Raw genomic sequence first — 14,031 nt, 5'->3', positions numbered from 1 at the left:
ATGCTAGATTCCCCAAACATTCAGCTTTCATATGCATCTTTCGGATTCAGTCTACGTATTATAGTTTTCGAGAAAATCGATGAAATGTAAGAACACTGCTTTTTCGAGCATTTTTTAAACTTTGAACACGAATTACAGCCAAACAGCTAAACCCACAGTAATATATCGATACATTCTAGATTCCCCAAACATTCAGCTTTCATATGCATCTCTTGGATTCATTCTATGTATTATAGTTTTCGAGTAAATCAATGAAATGTGAAAATGTGTTTTGTCGAACGTTCTAATTTCAAGTTTTCAACTTTGAACGCGTATTACAGCAATATGGATAAGAGCACAAGAATGTATCTATACTTTAGCAGATATTATGAAAATTGCTCACTGCTACTAATATTCGCGCATCGGGATGCAGTCACAGTTTGGAAAACGCTGATCTAGTGGAAAAGGGAACAATTTATTTTGGGTTGGCATCACTGGAATACTTTTAAAACGTCGTTTCAATAATATTTGCAAATGTCAGTCAGTCTGAGTCACAGTCAGTTATCAACAAGTTGTTATTGAGGGTGTAACTACATTTTTATTTTATTTTTATATATAATTTGCAATTCTACATTTGAAACTTTTGTTTCGACAACGAGATGGTCGTGTGCAAGTTCTTTCTGCAAGGGACGTGCAAATTCGGTGCGAACTGCAGGTTCGAGCATCCAGTGAATCAACAACGTATGTACACTCTATTTTCTAACATTTGTTTTTGTTTTTCACTAACCAACAACACCTACTCTGTTGCAGCTAATAATGGTGGTCAAGCAGCCATCACTGATTTAAACACACTGATTAGGGCTGTGCAGGGAGACATGAGCAATGCAGAGAAGGGTGGACAGTGGGTGTTGACTTGCTATGCTCCGTTCAAGGAGAAGCCAATGTTTCCAGGTTTCGAGGATATGAGCTACGAGGAGGTCAGGGTGGGATTCTACGAGGCCACCAAATCAGGAACATTGGATGCTTATGTAATGCTCTCTTGTGAGAATTTCCGATGAGTTTTCTAATTTATATATATATTTCTTTTAGAAACAACAATTGCAAGGACTATTGCAAGCTGCTCTGCAGAAGATTCGAGCGCTGCAGAATCCATCCGCGGATCTTGTGAACCTTCTTAAGGATATATACAATTCGCCAGTTGCGGGAAGTTTTCAAGGCGGCACCAACGTGAGTAGCAACAGTAACGTTTTCGGTGGGGCGCCGCAGGAGAAGAAGGGTTTTGGAGCGTGTCCACCGTACAGCAGCCCGTTCGGAGGATCCGCAGCATCCAATAGTCCGTTCGGTGGGGGGGGCGCCCAGCAGAATCCGTTCGGCGCTCAAAGTGGTCAATACAACAATGCTCAATCGGGACTTTTCGGCGCGGCGGTACCCAGTAACAGTCCTTTCGGTGGGGCGGCAGCAACACCAGGTCCGAGTGGACCGTTCGGAGGGACGACGGCACAAGGTGCGAATGGACCTTTCGGTGCAGCCGTTCCCGCCACTGGGAACGTAGCGTTTGGGCAGGCGGCCAGCAGTCCGTTTGGGGCTCAAGTCGCAAATCCTTTTGGCGGTCAAGCGGCGACTGGGAACAGTCCTTTTGGGGCGGCGCAAAGCGCTGCTGGCAACAGCCCGTTCAGAGCTCAGCAAAGTGCCACGAGCAATCCGTTTGGAGCACCGCAGGCGGCGAATCCGTTCGGGGCACCTCAACAACAATCACCGTTCGGGATGATTGCCGCCAATAGTCCGTTCGGTGTTCAACAACCCGTAGCCACCAGCAACAGTGTATTTGGGGCGGTTCAGCAGCCGGTAGCTGCTAGCAATAGTTTATTCGGGCCTGCACAGCACCCGGTGGCTACGAATAACAGCATGTTTGGGGCGGCGCAACAACCGGTGGCTACCAGCAATAGTCTATTCGGGGCGGTTCAACAACCGATTGCTCCAAGCAACAGTTTATTTGGGGCTGCTCCTCCGGGCAATAACGTTTTCGGTACGTTTGGGCAACCATCTACGTTCGGAGCTAGCAGTCCTCCGTTTGGTGGGCAACAACAACAACAGCAGCAGCAGCAACCTTTCGGCGGACAAACTTCGAATTTTGCGGTAGAACAGAAGAGTTCGTACGGACAACCCGTCGCGCAAATGCAGAACAGCCCATTCGGTGGACCGCCCCCGCAGACCGCCCAAAGCAACAGCATATTCGGGGGCGGCGTTGCCCAGCAACAGGTCGCGATAGACGCGCACTTTTACTCGAAGAGGGAGGAGCTCAGCGAAGCCGAGTTGGCGGCCTTCCAGAGCTCCGCCTTCGAGTTCGGAAAGATACCGGAACACCCGCCCCCATCGGAGATGTGCATTTAATTTTCGGAACGATGACGACAAGAAGAACAACAACAACAAAAGCAGCAGCAGACAATTTTCTCTTATATGTTTTTATTCTGTTATTATTTAAACGACAAAGTGCTTCTTCGGTCAGGCCTCGGTCGGGGCCATCTCCTTGGATTTGCTCCAGGCACTGTCGAAGCGGTAATCGGTGTCGACGCCGGGTCTGTCCACCAGATGCGGCTTCATCTTGATGTTCTCCTGCAACTCGAGAAGGCCGACCTTGTCTCCAAAGTCGCAACCGACGATTGCCCGGAATATCTGGTCGGCGGTCTCGACGCCCGCCACCCCCTTACGACTGAAAAACTGAAACGGACGTTTATCGTTATTGTAATTATTGTACAAATAAATAAAAAAAATCTTTGTTTACATTGGAGATATTGCCGCAGTCCCTGTACAAGAAGTGGAAGGCGTTACCGTGGTTCGGCTCCACCGACTGTGCGACGTCTATCAAGTAGCATTCGTCCTCGTACCAGAGGATATTGTACTCTGATAAATCGGCGTGAATTAGGTTTGCCTTATTATATAGGGCGGTCATTGCCTCGATCACCTAAAACCAAACAACCACAATTAACAGATTTACGTTGAATTGATCGAATAGTCGATTCTTCTACCTGATTGTAAGCAACCAAGTATTCGGCATCACTGAGGATGGCATCTTTCAACTTTGGTGCTGGTTTATGGTTTTTACCGATGAACGTCATCAACAGCAGATGTTTCTTCAACGCGACAACCTCCGGACATGGAATACCAGCAGCCCTCACTCTGTTCAAGTTGTGCATCTCCTTTTCGGCCCACAGATGAACAGTCTTCCTGGCGTTCTGCTTACCGATGCGATCCTTGAATCTGTAATCGTCCTTGATGTACTTGTCGCGCTGCTTGAATTCGGACAAAGTCGTCTTAAATACTTTGATCACGCACTCCTTCGACACATCGCAACGCTCCAAACTCTGATCGAGCTCTCCATGCAAGACCAACGCCTCCTTGCCTGCAAAATGTAACGAATCTTTCTCTTTATAATACACTTCATTTACACGCATCATTTTCTTTACCAATGCTGATGATGCCATTGACTCTCTCCAACACCTGATTATTGATCATCTTGTACAGCTGGAGACGGGTGAACTCGTCCATTCCAAATTCAGCTGTAGCATGATCCTCTTTCTTATCATGAACTCTTTTGTTTCTCTGCTGCTCCTGCTTAGAATGTGCCCTCAAGCTGTTAAAATGACAATCAGTTAAACTTAATTAATCAATTACAAACAGTGGTTATTACCTGTTGAACACTTTGTTTGATAATTTGAAATCAAATCCTGCCCCATCCCCGGTCTCAAACTCTGGTGGAAATGACATCATTTTACAGGCATTCCTTCTTCCGCTCATGGTGCCATCATGCTTGGTCACCATATTCCCATCTTTAATTAGATACCCACACGGTGGGATAGCAGTGAAATCCTTGTTCACACTATCAAATCTGTCCCATTCCTTCCTATCCCTGAGATCCACCAATTCCTCCTCCTCTGAATCACTCTCAAAATCTGAAACAACAAAAAAACCTTTACATTAAAAAACAAACAGCAGCAATCATATGCGCATACCAGGATTGGTGGGTGCCCTTCTGTAATTGCTCAACGATATAGAGATCTTATTGGTTCCATTCACTTTGTTCTCTGTGCGCTTGAGCATCTCATCGTATTCCTTATCGAACTGCTGCTGCAGCATCTTCGCGATCTCCGCATCCGTCTCCAAGTCCCCATCGATCAGGAACTCCGCTGGCACAGTGTATTCCTCGCGCGCCAACGCTGGTTTACTTGCGACTTTTTCGAATTCCTTCTCCTGCATCTCTTTCGCCACCTCCTCGGACATGATGTCAGTCAGATTGGCCGCCTCCGGCTTTGCAATTTTTCCCCACGGCGAAGACATTGTCAATTGATTGATTGTTTTTAAATTGCAGTTTTTTTAACTAATATTGTGCAACTTTTGTGCTCGTCGCGAAACAAAGTGAAATCAAATGGACAGATCGGATGACAGAAAAACATACGTAACTTTGACAGATCTGTCAGTTTGTAGGTCAAATGTAATATTATTGACTTGTATTATTGAATTAGGAAAGTGTTGAAATTGGATCAACTCACTCACTGTGAATTTGTTGATGAATTTTCTTGCTATTTATTAGTACGTTTTACAAGTGGAGGGGTAATTTCGGAGAATTCTGTGATCAAATATTGTGCAACTTTTCCAATGTTTGGATCAAATATTTTCTAAATTTCTGGATAGTTCGATATGGTAATTATTTGCAATTAGTAAATGGGATTGTTCTAATGTTTTCATTAGATTCGAATTAGTATAATTGGATTTGAGTGGTTGGTCATAGTGTATTTATCAAATGCTGGACTGGTTGTCATAGAATTGTGTGTGGTTGTCAATTGGTCAATGTGTGCGCAAAGGAAAACTCGCTGAAACGCTGAAAATAGAAGCGTTAGAGAGTAAAAGGGGGAACGATAGAAACATCGAGTGCTATTAGTGAAGATAACGAATTCTACGATGACAGTGGAATGATGAGGTAACGATCATCAAATCGAATAAGAAAATACAGGAGACTCGAGTGTCGGTGCGTTGTTGTTTTCGGTGGTGAAGTACGGGGAAAAATTTAAGCATGATGGCGGATACATCGTTCTCGCGCAACGAAATTGTGGGACTCGTGGTGAGACTGACTCTGGTGTCTGCGGTCACATTCTACAGCATAAAATGGATCATGGAGAGGGTGGACCCCACCAACAAAAACAAGAAGAAAGCTAAGCTGAAGGCCGAGGAACAACTGAAGAAGTGAGTCTACGCAAAGAAGTGAAGATCGCATTGTTATGCATTTTGTTTTTTAGATTGGCGACAGCAGGGAAATGCACACTGGCAGTTGATAAGTTGTCCGAGTACGAGATCATGATTGCTGCACACATCATCAACCCACAGGACATCAACGTGTCGTGGTACAATATAGCTGGCCTGGAGAACACTATCCAAGAGCTGAGGGAGACTGTGATCCTGCCCATTCAGCGTAAAGAGTTGTTCGCCGATTCGCAGCTGACGCAGGCACCGAAAGGAGTGCTGCTGCATGGGCCTCCTGGCTGCGGCAAGACGCTGATCGCTAAGGCCACGGCGAAGGAGGCGGGCACCAGGTTCATTAATCTGGACGTATCAATCCTGACCGATAAATGGTACGGGGAGAGTCAGAAGTTGGCCGCTGCCGTGTTTTCGCTGGCAATTAAGCTGCAGCCGTGCATCATCTTCATCGACGAGATCGATTCGTTCCTGCGGGCCAGGAACAGCACCGATCACGAGGCGACGGCGATGATGAAGGCGCAGTTCATGTCGTTCTGGGATGGCCTCATCACCGATCCCAACTGCACGGTGATCATCATGGGGGCGACGAACAGGCCGCAGGATCTGGACAGCGCCATCCTTCGCAGGATGCCCGCCACTTTCCACATCTCGATGCCGAATGCGTTGCAGAGGAGGCAAATCCTCGATCTGATTCTCGACAACGAGCCCGTCGCTGACGACGTGGACGTGGGTAAGCTGTCCAGGGCGACGGACGGATTCTCCGGGAGCGATTTGAGGGAGCTCTGCCGCACCGCCTCCGTGTACAGGGTCAGGGATTACATGAGGAACGAGAACAAGAGCAACGGCTGCGTCGAAGGTGTCGCCGTGAGCCGAGAGTCCGATGACGAATTCCACGACGCCCTCCGTCCGATCATAATGGACGACTTCCTCGTCTCGCTGAACAAGATGAAGGACTCGAAAATGCACTGCGGCTCTCTGCCCTTGCAGATACGACTGGACTAGCATTCGTGTTCCATTGTAGACAGGTATATAGTTAATATAGATACGTACATTGATAGAGCCGTTAAATTCGAGAGCCTTTTTAAGCGAGTTAACAAATTGTAATTTATGCTGAATAAAGGGGATAAATGTGCAGTGTATGACGACGATGTGTGGTGTACGCAGACGAGAGTCATCATTTATTATTAATTTTCGTTTTTTTTTAGGCGGGAGGAGCGATTCACTTTCTTTTTACTTTATTGTGTACAACAACTAATAATTATATAATAATAGTCATCATTACGCCTACACCAAATTTAGATATACATATGTGTATGTATTGTTGTGTATATGTATATTATATATATATATATATTGATTCGTTTATTATTTCACTTAATCTTCAAATAAAGACATCGTTGTTAACCGTTTTTGTTCTGCGTCATCGAATGAACCTTGCTCTCGGCATTCATTGACCATTGTTATCATAATTGTATGTAAAACGCATACATTTCAATTGCAAATTACGCATAGACCAAACGTTTGCAAGTCGGTCCGAGTGGTTGCATCAATTCATATTATTTGTAGGCAACTAATCAGACAGGTCGATTTATGTAATCGTTAAAAGAAGCTTCTAAATAATATCCCGATTTATTCGAAATATATACAGTGGTTGATAATATTAATTTAAGCAAATAACTTTATGTATGTAGAAACAAAACTAAAATGAAAATTTAACGAAATAAAAATATAAGTTGCGTCAAAAATTTCCCTTATTCTTCTCCTACGTGTATTATTTAAACATTCGTGTTCGATTTTAATAATATGAATTTGATTTTAATAAGTTGGCAAGTTCGAATTCGAACCCAATCAGTTGGCAATTGCGGTTGCGCTGGGCAACTTACTCAGTCCAGTCGTCGTTTGAGCTCGGTTGCTTTTGAGTGTGTTCCCGTTTTGAACATTCAAAATTTGTTGTGTAAACTATTCGAAATGCAGTGAATTATCCCGTATTTTGTGAAATCCATCATCAGAGATCACAATCCAATTGGATTTTGGGTAATTCGCCGTGAGTAATTACATCTTTTTGTAACCAAAATAAAAACGTTCGCATCTTTGCTGTATATTCTAAATTTGAACACGAATTACAGCCAAACCGCTAAAACCACAGTAATATATCGAATACTTGCTAGATTCCCCAAATATTCAGCTTTCATATGCATCTTTTGATTCGCATCTATTGCATAAGCACAGGAATGTGCATCTTGTACTTGCTAGATTCCCCAAATATTCAGCTTTCATATGCATCTTTTGGATTCATTCTATGTATTATAGTTTTCGAGAAAATCAATAAAATGTAAAAACACTACTTTTTCGAACATTTTTTCAACTTTGAACACAAATTACAGCCAAATGGCTAAAACCACAGTAATATGTCAATACTTGCTGGATTCCCCAAACATTCAGCTTTCATATGCATATATTGGATTCATTCTATGTATTATAGTTGTATTATAGAAAATCAATAAAATGTAAAAACACTGCTTTTTCGAGCATTTTTTCAATTTTGAACGCGAATTACAGCCATACGGATAAAAGCACAGTAATATATCAATACTCGTTAAATTCCCCAAACATCCAGCTTTCATATGCATTTGTTGCATCAAATCTATCAGTTATAGTTTCTGAGAAAATCACTGATTTTCGCCAGTGCGGAAATCCTAGATAACAAAAGACGACGCCGTAACGGCAAGCCGCGATAAGTAAAATGGGCTTCGGTAAACAGTTGGCGGTGCTATCAGGGGGGTGGCATGGTAACAGATAAATCGTGTGCCGACTTCTGGCTCCGACTTAATCTCATTCAATTACGACTCGCATCTTCATTTTGCACGCTCTCTTTTTTAATCATCACAACCTCACAAAAATGGCTTTTCCACATAAATTACCACATCCAATACTCCTCCTCTCTTTTGTTTTTATGCATCTTCCTGTGATCTGGCAACAACGCAAACCATATACAAAGTGACATTGCTACAGTTACGACATCTGCTGCAAAAAATTCGATCTAATTTTGACAAGTATTTTTGACAGTTAAATTTATAATGCAAATCAATAGACACATGAGTCTCAGAAAATCAAACTTCTTTTCTTTTTTTTTTTCTTCAGCATTTGCTGTAATCAATAGGAACGTAACGAGTATTTCTAGTGGATGAAACACCGGCAGAGAAAGAAACAAACGACGATAATGGAGACTTTTAAATTCGATACCAAGGCCGCCTTCATGCATTAATACACACACACACATAAAACAAAACAAAAAAAAACCTAGACAAAAGAGATGCTGAAGAGCGTACTCTTAAACTGGAGTGTCGTTTATCTGAGCGAAGGAGTTTCCGTTCCATTTTTGCGGATTTCGCAGCGACGAACAACAAGAGTAAAAAAAAATTTGGATAAAAATAATTGCATTTTCGTTCGGCTTCTTGATGTGTTTAAATTTTCGATTCGCTTTCCAATAAATATTTACGCGTTACGGCTGGACAGATGAAATGTAAATGTTTTGGTTTTCATGCGCGAACCAAAGAAATATCTTTTGATGGACGCAGAATTTCTGCTTCGAACAAAAAAGAAATTAACAGTTTCGAACCGAATCTCAACAGCGATTGTTTATATCTTCTTTTTTTTGTATTAATATTTTGTTGCAGTTGGTAATTTAAGATGTTGACGTTTATGTGTAATGACATAATCGATGTCAAAAAAATGTCAGTTGGGGAAATCTAATTATGTTATTACACTTTGACAGCTAATATCAAACGAATGTGAAAAGTCACATATTTGTGAGTAGGCTCGTTGGAAAGGTCAAAGTTTTATCTTTAATATGACTGTTGAATAATACAATTAGCGTGAACGGTTATTGAGTAATTAAGGAAAGTAATTGACAAAACTTCCGCAATGTAACCTCGCAATTGGCAATTTAAGATGTTGACGTTTAAGTGTAATGACATAATCGATGTCAAAAAATGACAGTTGGGAAAATCTAATTATATTATTACACTTTGACAGCTAATATCGAATGAATGTGAAAAGTCACATATGCGTTAGTAGGCTTGTTGGAAAGGTCAAAGTTTTATCTTTAATATGACTGTTGAATAATACAATTAGCGTGAATGGTTATTGAGTAATTAACGAAAATAGTTGACAAAAATTTCTTGGCAAAACTTCCGCAATCTAACCTCACAATTGGCAATTTAAGATGTTGACGTTTAAGTGAAATGACATAATCGATGTCAAAAAATGACAGTTGGGAAAATCTAATTATATTATTACACTTTGACAGCTAATATCGAACGAATATGAAAAGTCACATATTTGTGAGTAGGCTCGTCGGAAAGGTCAAAGTTTTATCTTTAATATGACTGTTGAATAATACAATAAGCGTGAATGGTTATTGAGTAATTAACGAAAGTAATTGACGAAAATTTCTTGCCAAAACTTCCGCAATCTAACCTCGCAATTGGCAATTTAAGATGGTGACGTTTAAGTGTAATGACATAATCGATGTCAAAAAAATGACAGTTGGGGAAATCTAATTATGTTATTACATTTTGACAGCTAATATCGAACGAATGTGAAAAGTCACATATTTGTGAGTAGGCTCGTTGGAAAGGCCAAAGTGTTATCTTTAATATGACTGTTGAATAATACAATTATCGTGAATGGTTATTGAGTAATTAACGAAAATAGTTGACGAAAATTTCTTGGCAAAACTTCCACAATGTAACCTAATAATTGGCAATTTAAGATGTTGACGTTTAAGTGTAATGACATAATCAATGTCAAAAAATGACAGGTGGGGAAATCTAATTATGTTATTACACTTTGACAGCTAATATCGAACGAATGTGAAATCTCACATATGTGTGAGTAGGCTCGTTGGAAAGGTCAAAGTTTTATCTTTAATATGACTGTTGAATAATACAATTTGCGTAAATGGTTATTGAGTAATTAACGAAAGTAATTGATGAAAATTTCTTGACAAAACTTCCGCAATCTAACCTCACATGTCAAAGGCTCCAAAGCTTAAAAAACATAATAAAATAAATTGGTAAATGTTAATCGTATGAAAACATTCATTTCTTTTCTTTATTTAGGAAAAATAAAAATAATAAAAAATTTCAAGCATAAAATTTTCCGCGCGCACGGAACAACGATCGTAACCTTGTTGGGTTTATGTCCAGAACGCCGTCGAGATAACGAGAAATTTCCCGTACACTTTGCGTGTTTCCACACTGAAAACTCGCCGCGCATTTTCCGCGTTTTTTTTTTAAACCCACCCACATTGCGAAATGGGAATACAGGCATAATGGATTTCAAGGAAAAAGAGAGAAAAGAAAAATATGCTTTAATTCAAACATATCCGGTTTTTGGATAGAAAAGTATCCTAGTTTCTAATTATTTCAGTTTTAGGCAACTTCACTTGCAACTATGATTTGTATTTTAGGCAAATTCATTATCAAAGTTAGGCAATTTTAATTACTCAATTTTCGATTAGACAACTTCCCTTGCACACTTTAACTTATATTGATAAGATAAGAACTAATTTTAGTTTTTAGAAAATAAAATTGGAAACGATTCAAATTTCGTAACATACGTAACCACTTAACTTACAAATAAAAACGTTTTTATTATGCGGATTAAATGAGAAAAACGTAAAAAATCTAGTCCAGCGTTTAGATTTTATTTCGCTCTCTGCATAATGGAGAGAACCCATAAAAAACGTAAGTGTTTTAGTTCCACTTAACTCTCACAGGAAAAAAAATACGTAGAGAAAATTGAGGAAATCGTTGTGCATTTTGTAACGAAAATTCCGCGATGTTAATTTTACTGTTTATCATCACTCGAGGCGTGATTATTCGAATTCCATGCATAATCATAATCGATTCCCTTGTAATTTTCCACGAAGAATTGCGCGAATGCATGCGAACCGTTCTGCGAATGCGAGAAACATGGAAATGCTAACATTGCTCACCTACATCAAATCCAACATTTTTAGCATATTTACTTCAACATTATCAAGTAAAATTCATACGAAGAACAGTAAAAATTTGTCTTCAGTTCGATCATCTAATTAGTAGGCGTAGATATTGAATAATAACGTGAAACGTGACGATATTGTATTTTTAATTTCAAAGATTGATTACAGGAAATTAGACATAATTACAAATCTGAATGTTAGCTTATTTGAAAGATCATAGTTTTAGCTTTAATTTGCATTTCCAATGATGTAAATAGCACGTGTAGTTACCGAGTAATTCAATAAAATGTGAAGACGTGTTCGAGAAAATCGTAATTTTTTGACAGCTGTCAAAATTGACATCAAATATGCATAAAAGTATATACAATTGCCTATATATTTATTGCTTGTTTAACTCTTATAGGCAATTGTATACGCATTTATCAAATCTGTCACAGGTTGATTAATCTGTATTTTCGCATTCAGAAATCATCCCAATTAGCGTACAAAGTCGATACAGCTGAAAATAGGAAAAGTTTTGAAAGCGATCGATCGGATTCATTTTCTCGCAGTGTTGGGGTGTGAGGTTGGGGGGGTTGGATTTGCAAAATACAAAATAAAAAGGTTGCTTGATTTTCACGAAGAAATTCTTCGTAACTCAATCCTAAAGTTCATTTTAAACAGGAAAACTGCGAAACTGCACAAAAATATATATATAAAAAAAGAAAATGAAGAGACGTATTTTCCATTCAAAAAGTTTCTAAATGAAACTTCCTTCATCATTTTCCATCCACCCCATCTCTTAGTAGCTCATCGAACAACAAAAAAAAAGTTTCATGGAAACGTAAATTATCGATTCAATTGATGCAAACAATTTATAATATATATCCATGGTAACACGTATTTCACGTGTTTCCACCACCTACGTGTCCGTTGTTCATTTATTTAAGAGATAATTGTGTATTCGTAACTGTTTCATAATCAATATATATATATATGACATTGACGTTTGCATTTGCGTTTTTGTAGTTATTTTTGTTTTCTTACGTTGCATTCTTGAATTCACTTTTTGCTGAAATATTCGTTCGGGCATCGGGATTCTTCATATTAAACAAATTCCACGAAACTTTTAGAAGTTGGCAATATCGTCGAGTTAGTGTGAGAGCTGAAAGGAAAACCGGACTTTCAATATATATATATATAAGAGAGATGTTTGAATAATACGGAAATTCCTCGATAAACGGAAGGAAGAAACATGAGGCTATTGGAAAATTCTTTATTTGCAGCTCTTCTCTCTTTCTCAGCATTTTTCAAACACTTCCCCGTTTGTAGTTTATGCACGCTCCCGCATTTCCTATTTGGTTTCCATGGTTATCCCCATATCAATACCGTTGCAAACATATTTTGTTTGGCAACCAACTTAACGCAATTGTTACGTTTTTTTTTGTTTTCTTTTGTTTGAAAAGTGCGGATTGTTGCGGCGCGGATTGATCGATCGAATCGAGTGTGTAATAATACACAAATTTTATTATTATTATCGACTCGAGAAGAGGAGAGAATGAAAACTTATATAAATGTTTTTCTGTGTGGGAGAGAGACAAAGACGCGGACAGATGTTATTTAAAGAAGCCGCCTTTAATTTTAGACTTCGGATAGTAACGTAAACTGGCACGAGTCGAGCGATGATTTATTATTATCGTACAGAAAATCCTTTGTCCCAAAAATCGATGAAAATTTCGTAAAGAAAAATCCCAAATTGAGTTTAACTTTACTATTTTTCCACTTTGTTTCGACTTTAAAGATAATTTATTAACTGTTGCAAATGCACTGAATTTTACTACAATCGTTAAGTTCTATGTAAACAATAGTAAAGGAAACGTAACTATAGAAAAGTCAAAAAACTCGTTTAAAGTCTATAAATTTTATAGTTTATTGAATGTTTCGTTGTTTCAGTAATAAATTTAATTTTTTTTTGTATTATTTGAATTTTCCTTAAGTAAAGTAATTTTCAATAACTTAAGTTGTTTTCTAAACTAATATAAATATACACGTTGTTTATGTGTGTAAGAGGAAAAAGAAAAAAAAAACTATATTTAAACTTACTTTAAACAAAAGAGTAAATTAATGGATTAGTTGTGTTTATTTAAAACCAACCTATCCCATTAAACATCATTAAGTCACGTTGCTAAGCGATTCGTTATTATTAGACTTTCCTCAATTGTTTTCGCCATCTTTTAGTTTTATTAGCATTTGTTATTTTTTATTTATATATAGTTTGTGAAATGCAACAATGTCAACGTCGCGTTGCTAAGTGAATTGTTTCGAATGATTTTGTTTTGTACATCTTAATTGAACTACTCGATAATTAGTAGTTCAAATGCACATCGTAATAATTTGGGTTCATTAAAGTGCATGCAATATGAGGATATGCAATTACTACGTCTATCTGTGATGAATGCAATAGTAGTGGGCGTGCGAAAAACAAAAGCAAATCATGAAACAAAACAACGGAAAACATCGGTTCCCTGTAATTACGCTGCACGTAATCATTGAGCAAACGCGAATTGCGAAACAAAATTTGATACCGGATGATTCAATTGTCTGATTACACGAAACGACCAGGTGTTTGGTTACTGAAAATGTAGGTTGGTATCGATGATGACGATTGGTAGCCATGTAATTTGTGTAAAACAAAAACGAAACAAATTTGTGTCGCGTCAATGTGCTTGTAAAATTAGTGAAGTAAAATTTAGAGCAATCATTAATATTTAATTTTTTTTAGAAATCTGTGCTTCGAATTGGATCCTACTTGCATA

The 14,031-nt window shown here is 38.9% G+C and overlaps 3 protein-coding genes across 4 annotated transcripts; 2 read left to right on the top strand and 1 right to left on the bottom strand.

The window, feature by feature from the left end:
• Positions 1-523: 523 nt before the first annotated feature.
• LOC108557035 (nuclear pore complex protein DDB_G0274915-like) lies at positions 524-2,515 on the top strand. Its single transcript, XM_017913409.1, has 3 exons — positions 524-720; positions 790-1,007; positions 1,069-2,515. Exons 1-3 carry the CDS (start codon positions 639-641, stop codon positions 2,368-2,370), a joined length of 1,602 nt encoding a protein of 533 aa, XP_017768898.1. The 5' UTR covers positions 524-638; the 3' UTR covers positions 2,371-2,515.
• Positions 2,426-4,427, bottom strand: LOC108557036 (serine/threonine-protein kinase RIO3). The gene is made up of 6 exons (XM_017913410.1): positions 3,990-4,427; positions 3,668-3,929; positions 3,444-3,610; positions 3,006-3,379; positions 2,762-2,941; positions 2,426-2,697 (listed from the first exon to the last, which is right to left on the bottom strand). The coding sequence occupies exons 1-6, from the start codon at positions 4,312-4,314 to the stop codon at positions 2,482-2,484; spliced, it is 1,524 nt and encodes a 507-aa protein (XP_017768899.1). The 5' UTR covers positions 4,315-4,427; the 3' UTR covers positions 2,426-2,481.
• Positions 4,428-4,783: 356 nt separating this feature from the next.
• On the top strand, positions 4,784-6,518 carry LOC108557037 (ATPase family AAA domain-containing protein 1-B-like). Of its 2 annotated transcripts, XM_017913412.1 has the most exons (3): positions 4,784-5,217; positions 5,271-6,254; positions 6,435-6,518. In XM_017913412.1, the coding sequence occupies exons 1-2, from the start codon at positions 5,048-5,050 to the stop codon at positions 6,229-6,231; spliced, it is 1,131 nt and encodes a 376-aa protein (XP_017768901.1). In that variant the 5' UTR covers positions 4,784-5,047; the 3' UTR covers positions 6,232-6,254; positions 6,435-6,518. The 2 variants fall into 2 exon arrangements, with proteins under 2 accessions (XP_017768901.1, XP_017768900.1); XM_017913411.1 differs by having other exon boundaries at positions 4,785-5,217; positions 5,271-6,518.
• Positions 6,519-14,031: the final 7,513 nt, after the last annotated feature.

This window comes from Nicrophorus vespilloides, unplaced genomic scaffold (genome assembly GCF_001412225.1).
Source record: "Nicrophorus vespilloides isolate i.1.1-1 unplaced genomic scaffold, Nicve_v1.0, whole genome shotgun sequence".
Lineage (NCBI taxonomy): Eukaryota > Metazoa > Arthropoda > Insecta > Coleoptera > Silphidae > Nicrophorus > Nicrophorus vespilloides.
This window is presented reverse-complemented; position numbering and strand designations above follow the sequence as displayed.

Coding starts and splice junctions, on each gene's coding strand:
- LOC108557035 (XM_017913409.1), top strand. CDS start 639: ATGGTCGTGTGCAAGTTCTTTCTGCAAGGGACGTGCAAATTCGGTGCG. Junction 721..789: donor GCATCCAGTGAATCAACAAC/GTATGTACACTC, acceptor ACTCTGTTGCAG/CTAATAATGGTGGTCAAGCA. Junction 1,008..1,068: donor CAGGAACATTGGATGCTTAT/GTAATGCTCTCT, acceptor TATTTCTTTTAG/AAACAACAATTGCAAGGACT.
- LOC108557036 (XM_017913410.1), bottom strand. CDS start 4,314: ATGTCTTCGCCGTGGGGAAAAATTGCAAAGCCGGAGGCGGCCAATCTG. Junction 3,380..3,443: donor CAATGGCATCATCAGCATTG/GTAAAGAAAATG, acceptor TACATTTTGCAG/GCAAGGAGGCGTTGGTCTTG. Junction 2,698..2,761: donor ACTGCGGCAATATCTCCAAT/GTAAACAAAGAT, acceptor CGTCCGTTTCAG/TTTTTCAGTCGTAAGGGGGT.
- LOC108557037 (XM_017913412.1), top strand. CDS start 5,048: ATGATGGCGGATACATCGTTCTCGCGCAACGAAATTGTGGGACTCGTG. Junction 5,218..5,270: donor GCCGAGGAACAACTGAAGAA/GTGAGTCTACGC, acceptor TTTGTTTTTTAG/ATTGGCGACAGCAGGGAAAT.